This window comes from Lissotriton helveticus, chromosome 2_2, assembly GCF_964261635.1.
Source record: "Lissotriton helveticus chromosome 2_2, aLisHel1.1, whole genome shotgun sequence".
Classification (NCBI taxonomy): Eukaryota; Metazoa; Chordata; class Amphibia; order Caudata; family Salamandridae; genus Lissotriton; species Lissotriton helveticus.
The window spans coordinates 351962492-351982305 of record NC_136060.1 but is presented as its reverse complement, the minus strand read 5'-3'; the positions used below and the strand labels follow the sequence as shown (position 1 = coordinate 351982305).

Here is a 19814-nt window from a genome sequence, read left to right as displayed (position 1 = left end):
CTCAACCAAATTTGTGTTTCAAAACAGACTAAGGCGATTTCTTTAACTTTCTTGGGACTATTTATCTTTCTTTGTTTTCCATCAGCACAAAGAGAGGATTGCAGTGTCAAACACACTCTCCATTAAGCCAACCTACACCCAACTCAACTTCAGTGAGATCAGTATAGGGTAAGTATTACTTATCTGAGACAAATATACATGTGTTGGTCTGCCTGAGTGCCTTTTACATTCTGCTTCCATGCATAACAACAAATTTCATCTGATGATTCAATCCACATCAGTCATTGGTTTTTTTGCCCAGTTAATGGCAACATTTAAGCAGGGCCAGACTGGGAACCAAAACCGGCCTTGGCAAAGTGCTCGCCCCCCCCCCCCTCCCCCGGGGAGGGGGGGAGGGATGTGCGACCGCAGTCTTTGCCGGGGCCGGGTTTCGGCCGATTTTGTTACAGGGCCGTTTTTGCAGCTGCAAAAACGGCCCTGTAACAAAAACGACCCCCAGGGGCCCAAAACCAGCCCCCACTCTTGCGGCGCACCGGGACATTGCCCGGTGCCCGCAACGGCCAGTCCGGGATCTCATGTGCACATCCACCTAAACATGAGTGTGCTTCTGTGTCAGGGCTGGTTGGCCAGTCTTTTTGTTTTAAGTTTATTCCTTTTATACTTATGCTTCAATTTCTTTGTTTCTGCTCTTTTTATTTTATTGTTTCCTAAGAGAACACAACAGGTGGTCAAAGAGTGCTAATGTGCCACTTGCTGGCTGCTCACTTCATCTGCAGTGCACTGCATCCCATATGACCTCTCCCTCCAAACCAGATTAATACTTATGGAATGCTGTCTTATATAGTGTATCGCTGTTTTAACAGTCCAAGGTGGCCAAAACGTTGGCTATAATTGTGGCAGCAATGCTGGAACTTTAAAACAACTATAGAATATGTATAATGCCATAGCAAGATGGATTCCTGGTGCTATGTTTAGTTTTATTCAGTGGCGTAGCTAGCCCATGTGCAGCCAGTGGAGGTCCCTGCGTCTGCCACCCACGGCGGAATGTAAGATCAGGGGGTGGGGGGTGCTGGCGATTACTGCGACAGCCGTAGGTAAGAGCAGGGGGACTTTGGGGTGCTGGCAATTCCAGCGACGGCCACAGATAAGGGGGGAAGCTGCCGCCCCCAAAACTAGTGTTGTCCGGGGCAGACTACCACCCACCCTTTGCTACGCCACTGGCTTTATTATGCCCAACATGTTTAAACAATATGTTTCTACTTGTATTCATTTAACCTATCTTGTATAATTAGTTGAGTTTGAGTTAGTGTGTGTTTTATTGAGGTAGTGTCCTAGGGCAAATGCAAGAATGAGTCAGTGGATATGGATGAGGGAATGGATGCATGAGTGCAAAGATGATTGACTGTGTGTGTGGATGATGGAGCGTCTAAGCCAATCAATGACCCAAAGCACTTTCACCCATAAGCCACACCTATTAGCCCTGCCAATTCGTGTTTATTATAGAAGTGCATATGTGTAACCACATATGATATTGCCACACTCTGGAGAGTGCATATTTACTGCTCATAATCTAGAGGAACACGTACCAGGGAAAAAAAACTGAAATCGAAAATGACCTGTGGAAGTTGGGGCAGAAACACATATATGTATGCTAATTTTCCTTTCCATGAATGAAAAGTTGGAATGGTGTGGTACCGTAGCATCTCGGAAATGCTGTATCTTGTGGTATCAGAATTTAAGGCCAGGTCGAGTCACGCGACTCTCGAAACGAGGGCATAACTGCATAAAATTCGCTTAATCTTTGGTGAATCACATGTTTAAATTGTTTAAGAAGTTTCAGGCATTCTCCTTACTGAGAGTTCATTTTAGCCTGGCTTTTGCCAAGATAACTTCTGAGTAGAAACCTCAGGTCTCCAGATACTTACGAAGGCGTAATTGTCAACATCCTTATCCCAATGTAGCGTTTTTTTCCGTCTGCAAAAAGAAGAAAATACAATGATCACTCCAAGAAACATTCTCTTGCACCAAGCTTTCATGACGTAAGGTAAGCAACCTTTACAACGCAACTTTTACATCGTAGAGCCTTTACAACGCAACCATTACAACGCAAACTATTACAACGCATTGCTCTGGGGGGCGCTCTAGGATAGGGAATAGGTTAATTTACTATCCAATAACCTTCCCTAGGGACCGCGGGGACTGGAGTTGGAATAGTAAATTAAACTATTCACTATCCAGCACCCCAAAGCACTATGCGTTGTAATGGACTGCGTTGTAATACTTACGTTGTAAAGGCATGCGATGTAAAAGCATGCGTTGTAGTGTCATACATCCATGACGTAAGCGCCATCTTTATTCATGACATAACAACCCAGTGTTAAAACGCATTATTTACACATTCTCTCACAGTATCTGCTTCAAAGTTACATATATGTTTGAGAAGGATCCACCGAGGAATCCTGTCGAGTCCTAAGTTTCAAGAAACTTCTGTAAAATACGTTTGGATACATTCAGGGGAACTTATCAACAGCTAGCTGGACGGGCTTGGATCTTTGCCATCATAAATTATTTACTCTAGTGTCAAACGAGCAATTCAAGCAGAAAGGTATACGCTAATAGGGGAGGCTTTCTGCTCTGTGTGCTAGGTTTTTATATTTTTTTACTTTATTTTAATTATCTCGTGTTTAATAGAGACATACAAAACTCCAGCGTAGTAATACGCACAACAAGGTAGTCAGCTCAGATCCCTTTTTATCTACTGGTGGTCCAGCCATCATTTTCTCTTTTAAAGTCTGACGGGGCTCTTCAAAACCAAATATAGCCATAATGAATGTTAGACATATGCGTTGCATATACATATAACAAGCATTGGCAATGCTAATGGGTCTCTGACTTTGTCAATGCTTTTTTAACCATGTTGCACAGCAGCGCAACAGCTGTCCAAGTTACAACACGTCTGAAACGAAAGAAAATGAAGGGGCATATCATCAAGGACCGACGATAATTATCGCTACGCGCACATAGCGCTAGGATAATTATCGACGGGTAACGTGGAATTTTATCGCTGGGATAGCGTGCTATGAGCAACGCTTATCTCAAAAGAGATAATCCAAGCGCTAACTGCCAAATGTGAGTTATCGCTGGAAATCCAGCGATAATCTCACAAAGTTTGGTGATAGCTTGATGATAGGGCAAGGCACACTTAGCCATGATATCCACCTTACATAGGATATCATGGCTAAGCCAGTCTTGAAATTGCAAAAAACACAGTTGATGGATAGAATGTAGAACAATGTCATACATTCACCCCAGTACAAGGATCTGGGCCTAAATCCATTGTTTGTTTGCACTCCACATCACCCTGGGTTAGACACTGGCTATATGCAAATCAGCTCTGACCCTGTGCCTCATGGGAACAGTCCAGTCCGAACTACCAAGCCATGTCTTTCCCAGACCGGAATCAAGCATCCAAGGACCGGTTTCTGGCTATCAGCCTTCATCAGCCTGGATAGCTTGACTCCAGTGGTGTGGAGAGCCTGGGACTCACGTCTGAGCATCCCCAGCCCACTCGGGGTGAAATTGCAAAAAACACAGTTGATGGACAGAATGTAGAACAATGTCATACATTCACCCCAGTACAAGGATCTGGGCCTAAATCCATCGTTTTTTTGCACTCCACACCACCCTGGGTTAGACACTGGCTATATGCAAATCAGCTCTGACCCTGTGCCTCATGGGAACAGTCCAGTCCGAACTACCAAACGATGGATGATGCTTGATTCCGGTCTGGGAAAGACATGGCTTGGTAGTTCGGACTGGACTGTTCCCATGAGGCACAGGGTCAGAGCTGATTTGCATATAGCCAGTGTCTAACCCAGGGTGGTGTGGAGTGCAAAAAAACAACAATGGATTTAGGCCCAGATCCTTGTACTGGGGTGAATGTATGACATTGTTCTACATTCTGTCCATCAACTGTGTTTTTTGCAATTTCACCCCGAGCGGCCTGGGGATGCTCAGACGTGAGTCCCAGGCTCTCCACACCACTGGAGTCAAGCTATCCAGGCTGATGAAGGCTTATAGCCAGAAACCGGTCCTTGGATGCTTGATTCCGGTCTGGGAAAGACATGGCTTGGTCCTTGGATGCTTGATTCCGGTCTGGGAAAGACATGGCTTGGTAGTTCGGACTGGACTGTTCCCATGAGGCACAGGGTCAGAGCTGATTTGCATATAGCCAGTGTCTAACCCAGGGTGGTGTGGAGTGCAAAAAAACAATGGATTTAGGCCCAGATCCTTGTACTGGGGTGAATGTATGACATTGTTCTACATTCTGTCCATCAACTGTGTTTTTTGCAATTTCACCCCGAGCGGCCTGGGGATGGCTCAGACGTGAGTCCCAGGCTCTCCACACCACTGGAGTCAAGCTATCCAGGCTGATGAAGGCTTATAGCCAGAAACCGGTCCTTGGATGCTTGATTCCGGTCTGGGAAAGACATGGCTTGGTCCTTGGATGCTTGATTCCGGTCTGGGAAAGACATGGCTTGGTAGTTCGGACTGGACTGTTCCCATGAGGCACAGGGTCAGAGCTGATTTGCATATAGCCAGTGTCTAACCCAGGGTGGTGTGGAGTGCAAAAAAACGATCGATTTAGGCCCAGATCCTTGTACTGGGGTGAATGTATGACATTGTTCTACATTCTGTCCATCAACTGTGGTTTTTGCATTTAAGCCAGTCTTGAAGCAGGCGTAAGGAAAGTAGCGATAACAGAGGTTATCGCTACTTTGCTTGTCGCCCTGCAGGTAGCGTGCCCGTTGATAATTGGAGAAATGTCGCTTAGCCACATTTCTCCAGTTATGTCACGGCAGGAACGCCCACTTTGCATCTCATTAGAGATACAAAGCTTTGCGTTCAGAGAACAGGTGCTAATGCAAGGTTTCACGCGACCTTGCTGATTAGGCGATAAAATAATCGCCGCTTTTTGTCCGAATACGGACGCAAATGGGGCGATAATATTTTATCGCTTCGTTGATGATATGCCCCGAAATCCGTATGATTGAGTCAACATTCCAAGGGTCCCCTTTCAGGCACTGTGCATGGGCGGCGGACCCCTGGCCTGAGGGCTCCTCACTTAGTCGGGGGTGGGGTGGGCCTCCATGTACTTTGTAGAGGGTCCTCTCAAATTTCATTACGCCACTGTTAACCAAGGCTTTCTCACTTCCGAGGTCAAGTATGTGAGTAAATTTAAACTGAGTCATACTAGCAACATGTACTTACCGTGCATACAAACGGAAAGGATGCCATTTGTACATTACACCTTTAAATAGCTTTTGTACCCCTGAGCTTTATTGTTTTATCTAATTGTTGCTCTTCTTTCTAAAGAAAGCAGCCACTTGTTTTGTTAATGAACCAGTAAGCCCAGAGAGGTCAAAAGCTCTGGAATGTCTGCACAATGATCGCCATGGACAAACCATGGACTTTATAATGTGGATGTAATTAAAACCGCTGTGAAAAGGGGGAGCCACATGTTTCCGCACATGCCTCAAATGCAGGAAGTTTAAGCCGTCGCACAGCAGCAATTTTTCCATTAATTGTAATACATACAAAAGTAAACGTGCTAGTTACTGTGAAGTGAAGCTGCAATGTTCCAGGTTTCCAGCTGGTGGGTGGAACAGCTGTGTTCCTGTTAACATCTGATAAAGATAATTAAGCACAACAGCTGCTTGAAAAATGCAGGAGAGGGAGGGAGGGGAAAGAAATAGTACCCCAGTCTCGTCGGGAGCAGCGGACAGGCACTAATTAAGTTGACTTAATCTGTGCTTGGTCCCTGCCCTGCAGTAAGCATCGGAAGTGTTGTTTCAGCTGGGCTAGCCAGTTAGGCACTTTGCATACAAGAGTGACGCTGAAGCACACAAATAGTAAACAATGGGCAGGCTTCAAGCCCTTTTCATGAACAATAGTGTCTCAACCCTAAAAAGTAGGATGGTGGAATAAATCAAAGCATAATACCAGCCCCGTATCAGTCAAATAATATATACCTTATAGCCCACTGCAGAGGGCGGTACCGATCGTTAAAGGCCTTGAACCTGAGTTATAGGCTGGATCCCCAGGTGTGAGCTTTTAATGAGGGAGGGGGCCCTTAAAAACCGGTATAGCCCAAGTGAGAAGGTGCTTTAAGGCTATTGGAACATTAGTCATACTAAGGGCAGAATTTTCTAAATTACGAAAATTACGAAAAGGGAGAATCAAAAAGACAAACATTGGAATGTTGGAGCAGAAGGCTTATACTGATCATTATTAGCCCTGAGCCACTTAATGTATTCATTGTAGCGCTCAACATTCCAATGTTCTAAGGTAGTACAATAGACCATGGCCGAGAGCTATACCAGTTGTTGAAGGCCCTGAACCCAAGTTAAAGATCTGAGCCGCAGGTGAGGGCTTATAACGAGGAAGAGGGCCTTTTACAAACGGTACAGCCAAAGGCAAAAGGGCTGTAAGCTATTAGAACATTCCACCTACTAAGGGTAGAATGTTCTAAATTAAAAAGGTAGACAGATCTAACCAAGGTTCTCCCCACTGCTGAAAGAGACCTTGCACCACCTCCGGATGAAGATGGCACTCGTGATCTGAAAGGCATCTTTAGCTATGTTCATCCGCCCTGGCTTTCAGAGAGGTGTTAAACCACCAGGGAAACGCCCTGACATCCCAGCCATGTCCAGAGATGAGGGCCTCTTGAAAAATTGTCCATAACTGCACCCTGCCCTGTTTGTTGTAGTACTACATGCCAATGGTGATGTATGTGAACACCTGCAGTAGCCTACCTTTGATGGAGGGTAGAAAGGCTTTCAATGCAAGCCAGATCGCCCGGAGCTCCAGAAGGTTGATGTGGAGCCCAGATTCCACAAGAGAATAGAGGCCTCTGATCTCCACCTCTCCCAAATGGTCACCCCATCCGAGGAGTGACGCATATGTCACCACTGAGAAACTGGAGTGAGCAGCACGTACTCACAAGATGCGCGCTAAATATTACATGGAACGGACAGTTCCTTCACTGTTTCATCTTATTCAAATCCAAACAAGGTTACTCCATATTTATGAGGTTTCAAAGTTTTATTTCTGCCTTTTTAAAGTTCATGATTTAACTGATGTCATCTCAGTATAACATTCAATTTTCAATCTTCACAAAAAACCCAATGCATTTCGGGTCACGAAAACAAAGGACCCTTCCTCAGGGGTCTGCAAGGAAACATACGGGACCCAGTTAGTTACCAGTGCAAAAAAAAAACCAGTGTGCATTATCTATCGACATACTAGAACATACATAGCAACGAAAACAAAATGATTATCGGTAAAACATAAGTGGATAATGCAAATGCATGAGTGGCAACATTTCTCATTTTTATCTCACTAAAGGTGAACGATAACTCATATAACGGCGATATTATAAACCAAGTGTCAGCATTTTTGTGCAAGATGATAACAATTATAAATTGCACATCATTCAGAAACCGCAAGTGGGGAACATTAAAGCATATTTAAAAACGGAGTTTTAAACTTACTGGAAGATGGAAAACAACGCGTCTCTCAAAAACGCTTCGACGAACGGGATCCAACCCTTCACATTAGTTATTAACCAATCCCCAGTGAGGACCTGTGCGCGTGACAACAGATCACATGATCTGAGTGAACAAGCTTCAACATGGCGAAATCGCCGGCGGTTTACTAAATAATGGCAAACTACCCATACAAATAATGACATCAACGATTAATAATGGCGCCTGAAAAGTCAAAATAATAATCATGATAGATGTGCACCAATAAACCTACGTAAGGATAAAACGAAAAAATAAACTAATAATGCATATAGTATATCAGGTTTCACAGTAAATAGAAATCTGCTATTACCATAATAATAATGCTAATAGATGTGCACCAATAAACCTGCATAAGGATAAAACGAGAAAATGAAATGATAATGCATATAATATATCAGGTTTCACAGTAAATAGAAATCTGCTGTTACCACAATAATTGATTTCGAATGAACATTTTGAGAAGGGGAAAAGGACAGTCCTGTTACCAATGTCTTCAGAGATCAAGCGGTCATTATAAAAAACACGTATACTCAATCCTGTCATTCATTCCAGACGGCTGGAGAGAGTTCAATTTTTTGATCCAAAAAAATTCAGCTTGTAGTCTCTGTTTATTGGGATCAATGTCTCCGCGCTGTTTAGTCACCTGCAGAATCGTACATCTTAATTGTGCGATTTGGTGACGAGCCTCAATCCAATGGTTTGCCACGGTGGATTTTTTATTGGAAAGTCTGATATTGCTTTTGTGCTCTGTGATGCGTACTTTCAATTTTCGTTCTGTCTGGCCCACATATACTTTCCCGCAAGGGCATTTGATCGCATATATGATGTTCTTAGTGTCACATGTTGCCGAATGCTGTAGTTCAATTTGATATCCTTTCGAAGGGTGGGTAAACTGGTTCCCTACAATTATGTTGCTGCAATGAACGCAGTTAAGGCATTTAGTCATTCCTTTGTGGATTCTTTGTTTTTTATCAGAACAATTTAAAATCTCTTTCAAGTTGCGCGACCTTTGATGAGCAAACATAATCCTGTCACTGAATAAATCTTTTAGGTCTGGTTCAATCTGCGTTTCAATCTGGTGAATTGAGATGTAGGAAGATGCTTCTTGAGCGACTCTGGATGAAAGCTCTGAAATAATAAACATGAATTACGATCAGTTGGTTTCGTGTGTACCTTAGTGCTCAATTGTTGGTTGTGGAGTGTAATTCTGACATCCAAAAAAACGATAGATGACTCATCAATGGTTATTTCAGAGCTTTCATCCAGAGTCGCTCAAGAAGCATCTTCCTACATCTCAATTCACCAGATTGAAACGCATTACTTCCCATGAACATGATTTGTCAACATCATTAGAGATTCAGACTCAAAAATATTTGATAAGAGGGTATCCTGAAACCATTTTGAAAGAGTCTCTAGAAAGAGCGAAAATTAAATCCAGAGAGAAGCTTCTTGAACCTAATGTTTTGAGACCTAAAAACAGAACTGTATGTGTACTCAAATATTCAACAGAAGTTACACGTATCAAACGAATTCTGCACAAACATTGGTCATTAATTTCAGGAGAACCAGACCTAAAAGATTTATTCAGTGACAGGATTATGTTTGCTCATCAAAGGTCGCGCAACTTGAAATTGATTTTAAATTGTTCTGATAAAGAACGAAGAATCCACAAAGGAATGACTAAATGCCTTAACTGCGTTCATTGCAGCAACATAATTGTAGGGAACCAGTTTACCCACCCTTCGAAAGGATATCAAATTGAACTACAGCATTCGGCAACATGTGACACTAAGAACATCATATATGCGATCAAATGCCCTTGCGGGAAAGTATATGTGGGCCAGACAGAACGAAAATTGAAAGTACGCATCACAGAGCACAAAAGCAATATCAGACTTTCCAATAAAAAATCCACCGTGGCAAACCATTGGATTGAGGCTCGTCACCAAATCGCACAATTAAGATGTACGATTCTGCAGGTGATTAAACAGCGCGGAGGCATTGATCCCAATAAACAGAGACTACAAGCTGAATTTTTTTGGATCAAAAAATTGAACTCTCTCCAGCCGTCTGGAATGAATGACAGGATTGAGTATACGTGTTTTTTATAATGACCGCTTGATCTCTGAAGACATTGGTAACAGGACTGTCCTTTTCCCCTTCTCAAAATGTTCATTCGAAATCAATTATTGTGGTAACAGCAGATTTCTATTTACTGTGAAACCTGATATATTATATGCATTATCATTTCATTTTCTCGTTTTATCCTTATGCAGGTTTATTGGTGCACATCTATTAGCATTATTATTATGGTAATAGCAGATTTCTATTTACTGTGAAACCTGATATACTATATGCATTATTAGTTTATTTTTTCGTTTTATCCTTACGTAGGTTTATTGGTGCACATCTATCATGATTATTATTTTGACTTTTCAGGCGCCATTATTAATCGTTGATGTCATTATTTGTATGGGTAGTTTGCCATTATTTAGTAAACCGCCGGCGATTTCGCCATGTTGAAGCTTGTTCACTCAGATCATGTGATCTGTTGTCACGCGCACAGGTCCTCACTGGGGATTGGTTAATAACTAATGTGAAGGGTTGGATCCCGTTCGTCGAAGCGTTTTTGAGAGACGCGTTGTTTTCCATCTTCCAGTAAGTTTAAAACTCCGTTTTTAAATATGCTTTAATGTTCACCACTTGCGGTTTCTGAACGATGTGCAATTTATAATTGTTATCATCTTGCACAAAAATGCTGACACTTGGTTTATAATATCGCCGTTATATGAGTTATCGTTCACCTTTAGTGAGATAAAAATGAGAAATGTTGCCACTCATGCATTTGCATTATCCACTTATGTTTTACCGATAATCATTTTGTTTTCGTTGCTATGTATGTTCTAGTATGTCGATAGATAATGCACACTGGTTTTTTTTTTGCACTGGTAACTAACTGGGTCCCGTATGTTTCCTTTCAGACCCCTGAGGAAGGGTCCTTTGTTTTCGTGACCCGAAATGCATTGGGTTTTTTGTGAAGATTGAAAATTGAATGTTATACTGAGATAACATCAGTTAAATCATGAACTTTAAAAAGGCAGAAATAAAATTTTGAAACCTCATAAATATGGAGTAACCTTGTTTGGATTTGAATAAGATGAAACAGTGAAGGAACTGTCCGTTCCATGTAATATTTAGCGCGCATCTTGTGAGTACGTGCTGCTCACTCCAGTTTCTCAGTTCAAAGGCACGGATTGACGACGTGTGACAGATGCATGCGCAATCTTGAATGTTTGAACTTTTTGTTAACAGCGTTTGAAATATTTTGAGTGCACAGGGGTAACACAGATTTGATTTGCATATGTCACCACTGTCAGATCTGGCTTGGCAAGAGAGGGGGCTTGCCGCTAACCCAATCGAAGTTTGTTGACCACCACTGCAGAACGTCTTCAGTTCCCCCTGAGATCTGGACCATGTCGGAGAGATTTCCCCGGTGCTGCGCCCACTGGAACTTTAGGTCCCACTGTAGAGCCCACATGTGCCAGTGGGCAAGTGCTACCTGCAGGATGCATGAGGCCATGAGTACCAGCAGCCTTAGAGTCAATCTCACCGAAAAAAAGGATAGAGGCTGAAACATAGGCATCATAGCCTGAATATCCTGGACTCGTCATTCAGGAGGATAAGCCCAAAATTGCACCATCTCCAGAACCGCTCCAATGAAAGGGAGAACTGAGAGGTAGTCAGGTGTGGCTTTGGCACATTGATAGTGGTCACCATTGAATGCAAGAGATCTGCTATAGGCGGCAGCCCGCCTTCAACAGCCAGTTGTCAAGATAGGGGAAGATTGGAACCGCTGCTCTCCACAGATGAGCTGCAACCACCGCCATCATCTTATTGAACACCTAGGGTCGCTGGTAAGGCTAAAAGGTAGTACAACAAACAGAAAGTGCTTGTGGGCCACCGTGAACCATAGGTAACATCTGAGGATGGGCAGGACGGGGATGTGGAAGTATGCCTCCTGCAAGCCCAACTCTACCATCCAGTCTACCGGGTCCAGGACAGACAGGACTTGAGGGAGTGTGAGCATTTTAAACTTCTCCTTCTTGAGGAGGAAATTGAAAGGGTGCAGGTCTTGGATAGGACGAAGGCCTCTGTCCTTTGAGGGCACCAGAAAGTAGAAGAAATAGTAACCACCTCCTACTTCTGCCATTTATGGCACCTTTGGACAAAAGAGACATCAGTTCCTAGTGGAACAAGGTTTGATGGCCCTCCATCAGCCTGTCACAAGGAGGTGGCATGGATGGAGGGGTAGTCACAAAGGGGAGGGAGTAGCCCCTTCACAAAATTCAAAGAACACAGGTCTGATGGTATTGGCTTCCAGTGAGGTAGGGGAAGTAGTATCCTGCTTCCCACTGGGTGCCCCTGATGGTAAGAGGGTAAAATATAAAGGTTTGGAGGCTGCAGCTGCTGGGGGCGATGATCTCACCCTACCTCGGTTTTGAAACCCACGAGGTCTGTGGGTACTGCGTCCGCAGCCACACAGAGACTGGGAAGCTTGTGCGCTGTGGTGGCTGGGAGGGTACAGATGCGTCAGGACCCCCTACAGTGGTAAAGAAAGTAGCAAAAGGCAGATGGCGAGGTGCCAATGGATAGGCCTATGGACCTGGTTGTAGCCTTGCTGTCCTTAAAAAGCTCCAGCACTGAATCTGCCTTGTCTCCGAAAAGAGACAGGAGCCATCAAAGGGCATGTCCATAAGCAACACTTGGACATCTCCTGAAAAGCCAGATGTCCTTAGCCATTCATGGCGCAGTAAGACCACTGTAGATGAAACCACTCTGCCCAGCTAGTCAGTGATATCCAGTCCACATCTGCTGGTGAACTTAGCTTTGTCTATCCCTTTGGCAACAACCTGGAAGAGTATGGCCCGGGCCTCCTCCGGGACCATTGGCAGCACCTCCGCAACCGAGTCTCATTGAGAATGGTGCCAATGGTCCAAAAGGCCCGCAGAGTTCATGGACCGCATTGCCAGGCTGGTGGAAGAAAACATATTCTTCCCTATGGTGTCCAGTCTCTTGGATTCCATATTCAATGGGGCAGTAGGGAATGTACCAGGATATACATGGGAAGTAATTGATTGGACCATCAAGGTCTTCGGGGTGGGGAAATTTGGGTCCAGTAGGGAGGGCAGAGTCAGCGGGCAATCATCTTGTTCACGGGAGACCCTGTGCTGGGCTTGGACCAGGTCCCATGCAGGACACCAGTAAGGGCTTCATTGAATGGGAGAAGCGGTTCTGAGGGGTGCATTATTTTCTTGACGTACCTACAGCGTGAATCTTGCACCGTGTTGCGCCGTATTTACAACAGCGTGAATCTTGCACCCCGTTGCGCCGTATTTACAGAGTGACGAATCTAAGTATATGCGTGACCTTGTGAAGACTTGTGCCACATTGTACCTGTATCAGTTATGATGTTTGCAGGTTGGGCGTTCCCACACAACAAAGCCTTATAGGATTGGCGCAGTGTGGTGTCTCAGATTTCACTGCAACAATTCTAGGACACCACTACATCAAAACCTTATGCCTGCCTCGTGGCAGGCGTAAGGGTGACACAGTGCCATAGGAACAGGCTGGCCCTCAGCATTGCTGGAGTTGCGTCATGCTTGCAACTCAACTGTAGTAATGCATGACTGTAGCACTGCCAGATATGTCAGGATTCCAGACGTATCTGTCATTGAATATGGCACATCGATAGTGTCGCAAAGAGGGCACAATGAAAATTGGTGCAACACTGTTTTTTTGCAGCAATTAAACAATTTTCATGAATGGGGCCCAGGAATGCGCCCTATCTTATTGATAGGGCGCATCCCTGACCATTTGTTTTGGCGCAGTGCAGCGCAACAATCTGCCTTGCAGCTCTGTCCAGCAACCAAATATCTAATATGTGGGCCCAAGTGTTTGCACCAGTTTTAAGACCAGCTATTGTCTGGTCCTAAAAAACTACCTCTGACTGGACTTAGCGGCAGTTTTGGTGGGTTATCACCATACGGGAATTTTAAATGTAAATCACGAAGTGGGGTTAACAGCAGTTTTTGCATGAGAACGCCCACCTTGCATCTCACTTTTGTTAAGTCCCGCTAACATAAGTGGTGACCTTTAAAATTCATGTTTATGACAGAAAGTAAACACAAGAAGATGATGGACGGAGCGCTGAAACTTTTCAGACACTCACCCCCAGTCAGAGATCTGGGTTGAATCCATCATCATTCTTCAGCTCACTTTGACACCTCAGTTCAGATCCAGCTATCTGCAAATCAGTTTTGACCCTGTGCCTCATGGGAACAGTCCAGCCCGAACTGTCAAGCCAGGTCTTCCCTGAACCGGAAACAAGCATCCTGAGACCAGTTTCTGGGTAACATCCTTCATCAGCCAGGCTAGCTTGAATACAGTAGCAAAGTGATCCCGCAAAAGTGCCACTATCTGCAATTAGCAGCAACTTGTAAATATGCCGATAAAACAAAAGCTGCCGTAACATAAAAAAATAGGCGCTACGGCACGTTAAGTTCTTGTACATATGCCCCTAAGTATCGTGGCTGTCTCATTTACTATTCAACGTCGAAGCACGCCACATCACTGTTTCTTGACCAGTACCTGGTGCACATCAAAATATACCTTGATTGCACATAAATCCACTTCCACTTGGAAAGCTGGCCTGAGAATCCAGCAAACTTTACCTTATACCTCATGTGTTTTACTGGTTCTTAAAAGGATTCGGAACCAAAACTATGAATCTAGTGGATTGATATTTTGAGCCCTACTAACAATTGTTTGAGTGGTTCGCAGGTCTTGGTACCCATTTTAAATTTCCCCAAATATAAGGGCTCCAGGAATACCCTTCAAAGCTGAACTCACTTTTAGTTCCCAAATCAACAAAAGTTCTGATTCAACCTCCCATACTCAAACCAACCCCCAAGTTGAGCTGGACAGGGATGTCCTCATGGCATGCCTCGAATGTGAACCCCTCTGATCATCTGGCATTAAGTATAATAGAAAACCTTTTAAATCAGTACTAATAACCCTTTGTGCTCAAATGCAAACATACCACTCTATTCATACCACATAAGGTCATTGGCGGGAGTGAAGAGTGCTTTTTGAGTGAATCTGGCTGCATACAAGCATTATTCGTTCATTGAAATAATACATTTTTATTTCCTCATTATGAAGCTTTTTATAAGAAGCTGTAACATTAATGCGAAATAGAAAAAACATAATATCGACTAACATTCATTGGACTGTGAAACGAAGACCGTTTTGTAGGGTAGATGTTGCTTTATCTTTTTTACCTTTGTTTTGCTTGTCATGTGATTCAGTGAGGAATCGTGTGATGCGATCAGAAGGAATAGCAAAGGAAATTCCAGCTGTAACTTTCAAAGTGTTTATTCCAATTACTTCTCCATCCTAAAGCAAAGAATCAACCAATAATCATTGTTAGCAACACATTTCTCTATTGGCATCATTACATTCATAGGGATTTGAATAAAAGACAGTGTGCCAATTGTTCTATTGGAACTGTTTTGAGGTCAAAACATTTCATAGTCGCACTTGAGCTAATAATACCTTCAAACCAGAGCCCTGCTCCTGTGGCTGAGCTGCGGCACAGGTAGCTGAAGGCAACCCTTAAAGTAGCAATGAAGTTGCCACTGCTCAACACTCTTTTTTCTTCAACCTGTCATTTATAATGAGTTCCGGGTCAGTGGGCCACAGACATGAGTGGGGGTGATATTACAGTTGAGGACATTGACTAGCAAGGAGATTTACAACCCTTCCCTTGTGCATACCTGCCAACTCACACTGTGCCACCGTGCAACACACAATATCACCTCCCTTCACCCGGTGAGGAGCCAATATCACACAGAGGCAATGAAAACGAGCTAAAAAAGTCCTACGGCTTGCGGTTACGGTCGCTTTAACTTTTCTACAATTCACATTCGGTTATAAGTTGCAGTGAATCCAATCCTTGCCATCCATATCTAGTGTCAGTTGTAGCTCTTGCTTCCTAGTACTACATGGAGTTCAAAAGGGATATATATATATTATATTATGAGACTCGTATACTCTCTTTTTTTGTTTTTCCACCAACTCTTCTGGGAATTGTGGTGAGTATTTAAAAGCTTTTATTGACGAGATGGGCTTTTTGTATTCGAATTGACGTGAAAAAGGGACTCCCCTACCGTGAGCAACAACGTTTCGTCGAAACGCACCGGTGGTGATTGTTTTGTCAGAATAAAACTGCCACAACTAAGTTCATCGAAGGGCAGCAATTCTTTTTGTTTTGGAAGAAATATTGCGGAATTACGGTCCTCTTCCCACTTCTGGACTAGCTGTTAGGCGCCCCCCCTATCTAACTATCTATCAATCTACCTATCAATATATAGATGTATAAATGTGTGTACTTAAACCTCGACCTACCACTGACCCTTTAATATCACTTTCCTTAACCCTTAAACCGCTTTTTCTAAATCACATAAATCTTGAAACAAAAAGCTCTTAAAAAGGACTCAGTGTACTTAATGGCCATGTAAGACTTGTGTTGTAATTGCCATCATGTAAAATGCAGCCGTGTAAAAGTTACATACCCCTTGGGGCCAGTTTCAGTTTCTCCTGTGTGTTGCCATTTCATGCTTTCCCCGTGTGCTGCCACTTCTCATTTTCACATTGTGAGGCCAGGACTTGCTTTCCCTGTGTGCTACCTACTTGTAGAGGCTTTCCCTGTGCCCTGTCATCGATAGTTTTTGCAGTGTGGTTCCGGCCCTGTGTGCGTGATGTTTATTGCCGTCCCGTGAGGTGCCAGCTCCCGCCTTGACATGTGGTGCCAGTGGTTGCTATAGCTCAACGTGGTGCTGTCCCCTGAGCTGCCAGTGGCTCTGTCCCCGTGTGCTTCCAGTGGGTCTGTCCCCGTGTGGTGCCAGTGGTTCTCTCCCTGCATGGTTCCAGTTCTAGCCTTCTTGTGTTATGCCAGTGGTTGCTGTCCCCCCGTGGTGCCAGAGATAACTTTATCGTGTGATGCCAGTTGTGGTTGCCTGCGTGCACTCTACTCAATGCAACATAAATACATTCCACATAAACTCAAAACACACCTATTCCTGATATCTAGCCCTTCAACCTCATTGACCAACTCATCACCATAACCCTTAGCGCCGTGATATCGCCTAGGATAAATGTTGCACTCTATAAATAAATAAATAAATAAATAATATCACTCGGTGTCACATAATTATCTGCCACATAATTACACTGCACTCAGTGCAACATGCACTCCACATAATACCAACCAGTGCCACACAATTACACACCACATAATGATACTCTACTCAATGCAGCATAAATACACTCCACATAATACCACTCAGTGCCATATAATTATATGCCACATAATTACACTACACTCAATGAAACATGCACTCCACATAATACCAATCAGTGCCACATAATTACATGCCACATAATTAAACTCTACTAAATGCAACATAAATACATTCCAAATATTACCACTCTGTGCCACATATTTACATGCCACATAATTACACTCTACTCAATGCAACATAAATATACTCCACATAATACCACTCAGTGCCACATAATTATACGCTACATAATTATACTGCACTGAATGCAACATACACTCCAAAAAATACCACTCAGTGCCACATAATTACACCTCATATATTACAATCTACTGAATGCAACATACACTCCACATAATACCACTCAGTGCCACATAATTACACTCTACTCAATGCAACATAAATACACTCCACATAATACCACTCAGTGCCACATAATAACATGCCACATAATTACTCTACTCAATGCTATATACATACACTCCACATAATACCACTCAGTACCACATAATTACACACAACGTAATTACACTCTACTCAATGCAACTTAAATACAATCCACATACTACCACTCAGTACCACATAATCACACATCACAATTACACTCTAATCAATGCAACATAAATACACCCCACATACCACTCAGTACCACATAATTACAAGCCACATAATTACACTCTACTCAATGCAACATAAATACTCTCCATATAATACCAGTCAGTGCCACATAATTACATGTCACATATTTACACTCTATTCAATGCAACATAAATGCAGTCCACATAATTACATGCCATACCATTACACTCTACTCAATGTAACATAAACACACTCCACAAAATACCACTCAGTAGGACATAACTACAAGCCACATAATTACACTCTACTCAATGCAACATAAATACACTCCACATACCACTCAGTACCACATAATTACACGCAACATAATTACACTCTACTCAATGCAACATAAATACACTCCACGTAATTCCACTCCGTGCCACATAATTGCACTCTAATCAATACAACATAAATACACTCCACATAAATGCACTCAATGCCACATACCACCAATCAACGTAAATGCACTCCACACCATGACACAAGTTCACTAAGCATAATTTCACTCAACTCACAGTTCCAGGCCACACAATTCAACTCTACACGTTTCCAATACACACCACATAATTACACACCAAACAACATATTTCAACTCCACTTCTCCACAATCCACAATGTATGTCCAATCCACACCATATAGTGGCACCACCTGAGCACCAAACTTCACTCACCACCACCATTTTGCATCAGCGCACCACCTAAGCATCACGTCAGTCTGCCTTTGGAATCTAGCATCTGTTGATTCTCCCCTAGTGTCCGTCCGCTGCTCATGTTCTAATTAAATTACTGTTTTACAATCTTCATTCCCCCATTTTATATGTCCCGCTCCCCCATAATAAAAATAAAATTATAACAAACAAGCATGACAACAGGCAGGAAGAAGTTGCCAGCAGTGCAAGTACAAAAAAACTAGAAGACATTTTTTATGTTAAAACATTTTTTTAATCAGGTTGCTCAGTTGTATATAATGTTGTCTTGGTTTGTGTAAAGGTAACAAAAATGCTTAACACTTTTTGTTATAACTTTTCAACATGCTGCACAGCAGCCACAATGCTCTACAACATAGCCAAAAGTTCTGGCTAAACACATAAGGTCTAGAGGCGAGACCTATTGGCTATGCTAATACTTGTTATTTGCCGTGAGCCTTTAAAGAAATGTGAATACTGCATTTAAGGTATTCACACCATGGGCATGTGATTCATTCCTTTCTTATACATATAAGGAATGTTTTTGTCTTGCCGACTTACTTAACAGGATGCAGTATGTGAACGTGGGCACTATGTGGTGTGTTCTTTATCAGGCACCCACACTGTTAAACTTATGGGCCAAGTTGAGTGTTTCCTTAGGAACTGCAGTATGGATGCCCTACATAGCTATTACCGCACATTTTTAGAAAGGCATTTTCCACTCATGAGTGGGAGCCTGCCAGCTCGGGCATCTAGGATTCCTGCATGTGCACTGTCTGACAGTACCGCTAGCGAATGCCCTAACGGAATGAAAATAGACATGGCAAATACTTCACATACTTTTACTTTTCCCTTTTGTGAGAGAGCTCACATACCATATTGGTTATGGTCAGCACGTATGGTTTTACCAGTTCGGAATTACTCATTTGATTTTCTGGCCTTCTTTTGGTTGAACTTAGATACATTTATATATCTCTTCAGGCCACGATGACTGATATATGTTATCATTGTACCAGAATCCCATGATCAGATGAACATGTGTTTTTGTTTGGCTCATGCTTTTGTTGGCCACATTGATAGTGGAGATTGACAGTTCTCACGTTTCTTGTAGGTTACTACCTGCTTGTTCTGTCCCAAGGAAGCCCCATTAAAAATCATTGAGTGGTCGAAACGTCGGTGGTTTGGTCCTAACCATTCATTCATTGCTAGACTTATTGAAATCTTGAACGTATACTTGTCTTGATTCTAATGAAAATATGTACTAAAGGTTGGGTCTTATGTATATATTGTCTGTACATTGTGTAACATATTGGGTCCCTATTTGTCACTTGCTCTGCATCGTCACTAGGAGCGCCTTTCTATGTTGGAACTGTCTGTTATCATGCACTCAGGAAAGTGGGCAATATACTATAAACCTCATACTTAATTGATTTTTTTGTCTGTATGTATAGCAAGGATAACATATGTGGCTGAAATGTAAAATAATTATTTTATAGTTCCTAGTGGAACACTGTCTT

General features: G+C 42.9%; 1 protein-coding gene across 1 annotated transcript in view; it reads right to left on the bottom strand.

Annotated features, from left to right (window-relative positions):
- HTRA3 (HtrA serine peptidase 3) overlaps positions 1-19814 on the bottom strand; it is a 265925-nt gene that overhangs the window by 27034 nt on the left and 219077 nt on the right. The window contains exons 6-7 of the mRNA XM_078678531.1: positions 14930-15044; positions 1926-1974 (exon numbers count right to left, since the gene is read on the bottom strand). Of these exons, the coding sequence (XP_078534657.1) occupies positions 1926-1974; positions 14930-15044 (164 nt within the window). The remainder of the gene's footprint in view (positions 1-1925; positions 1975-14929; positions 15045-19814) is intronic.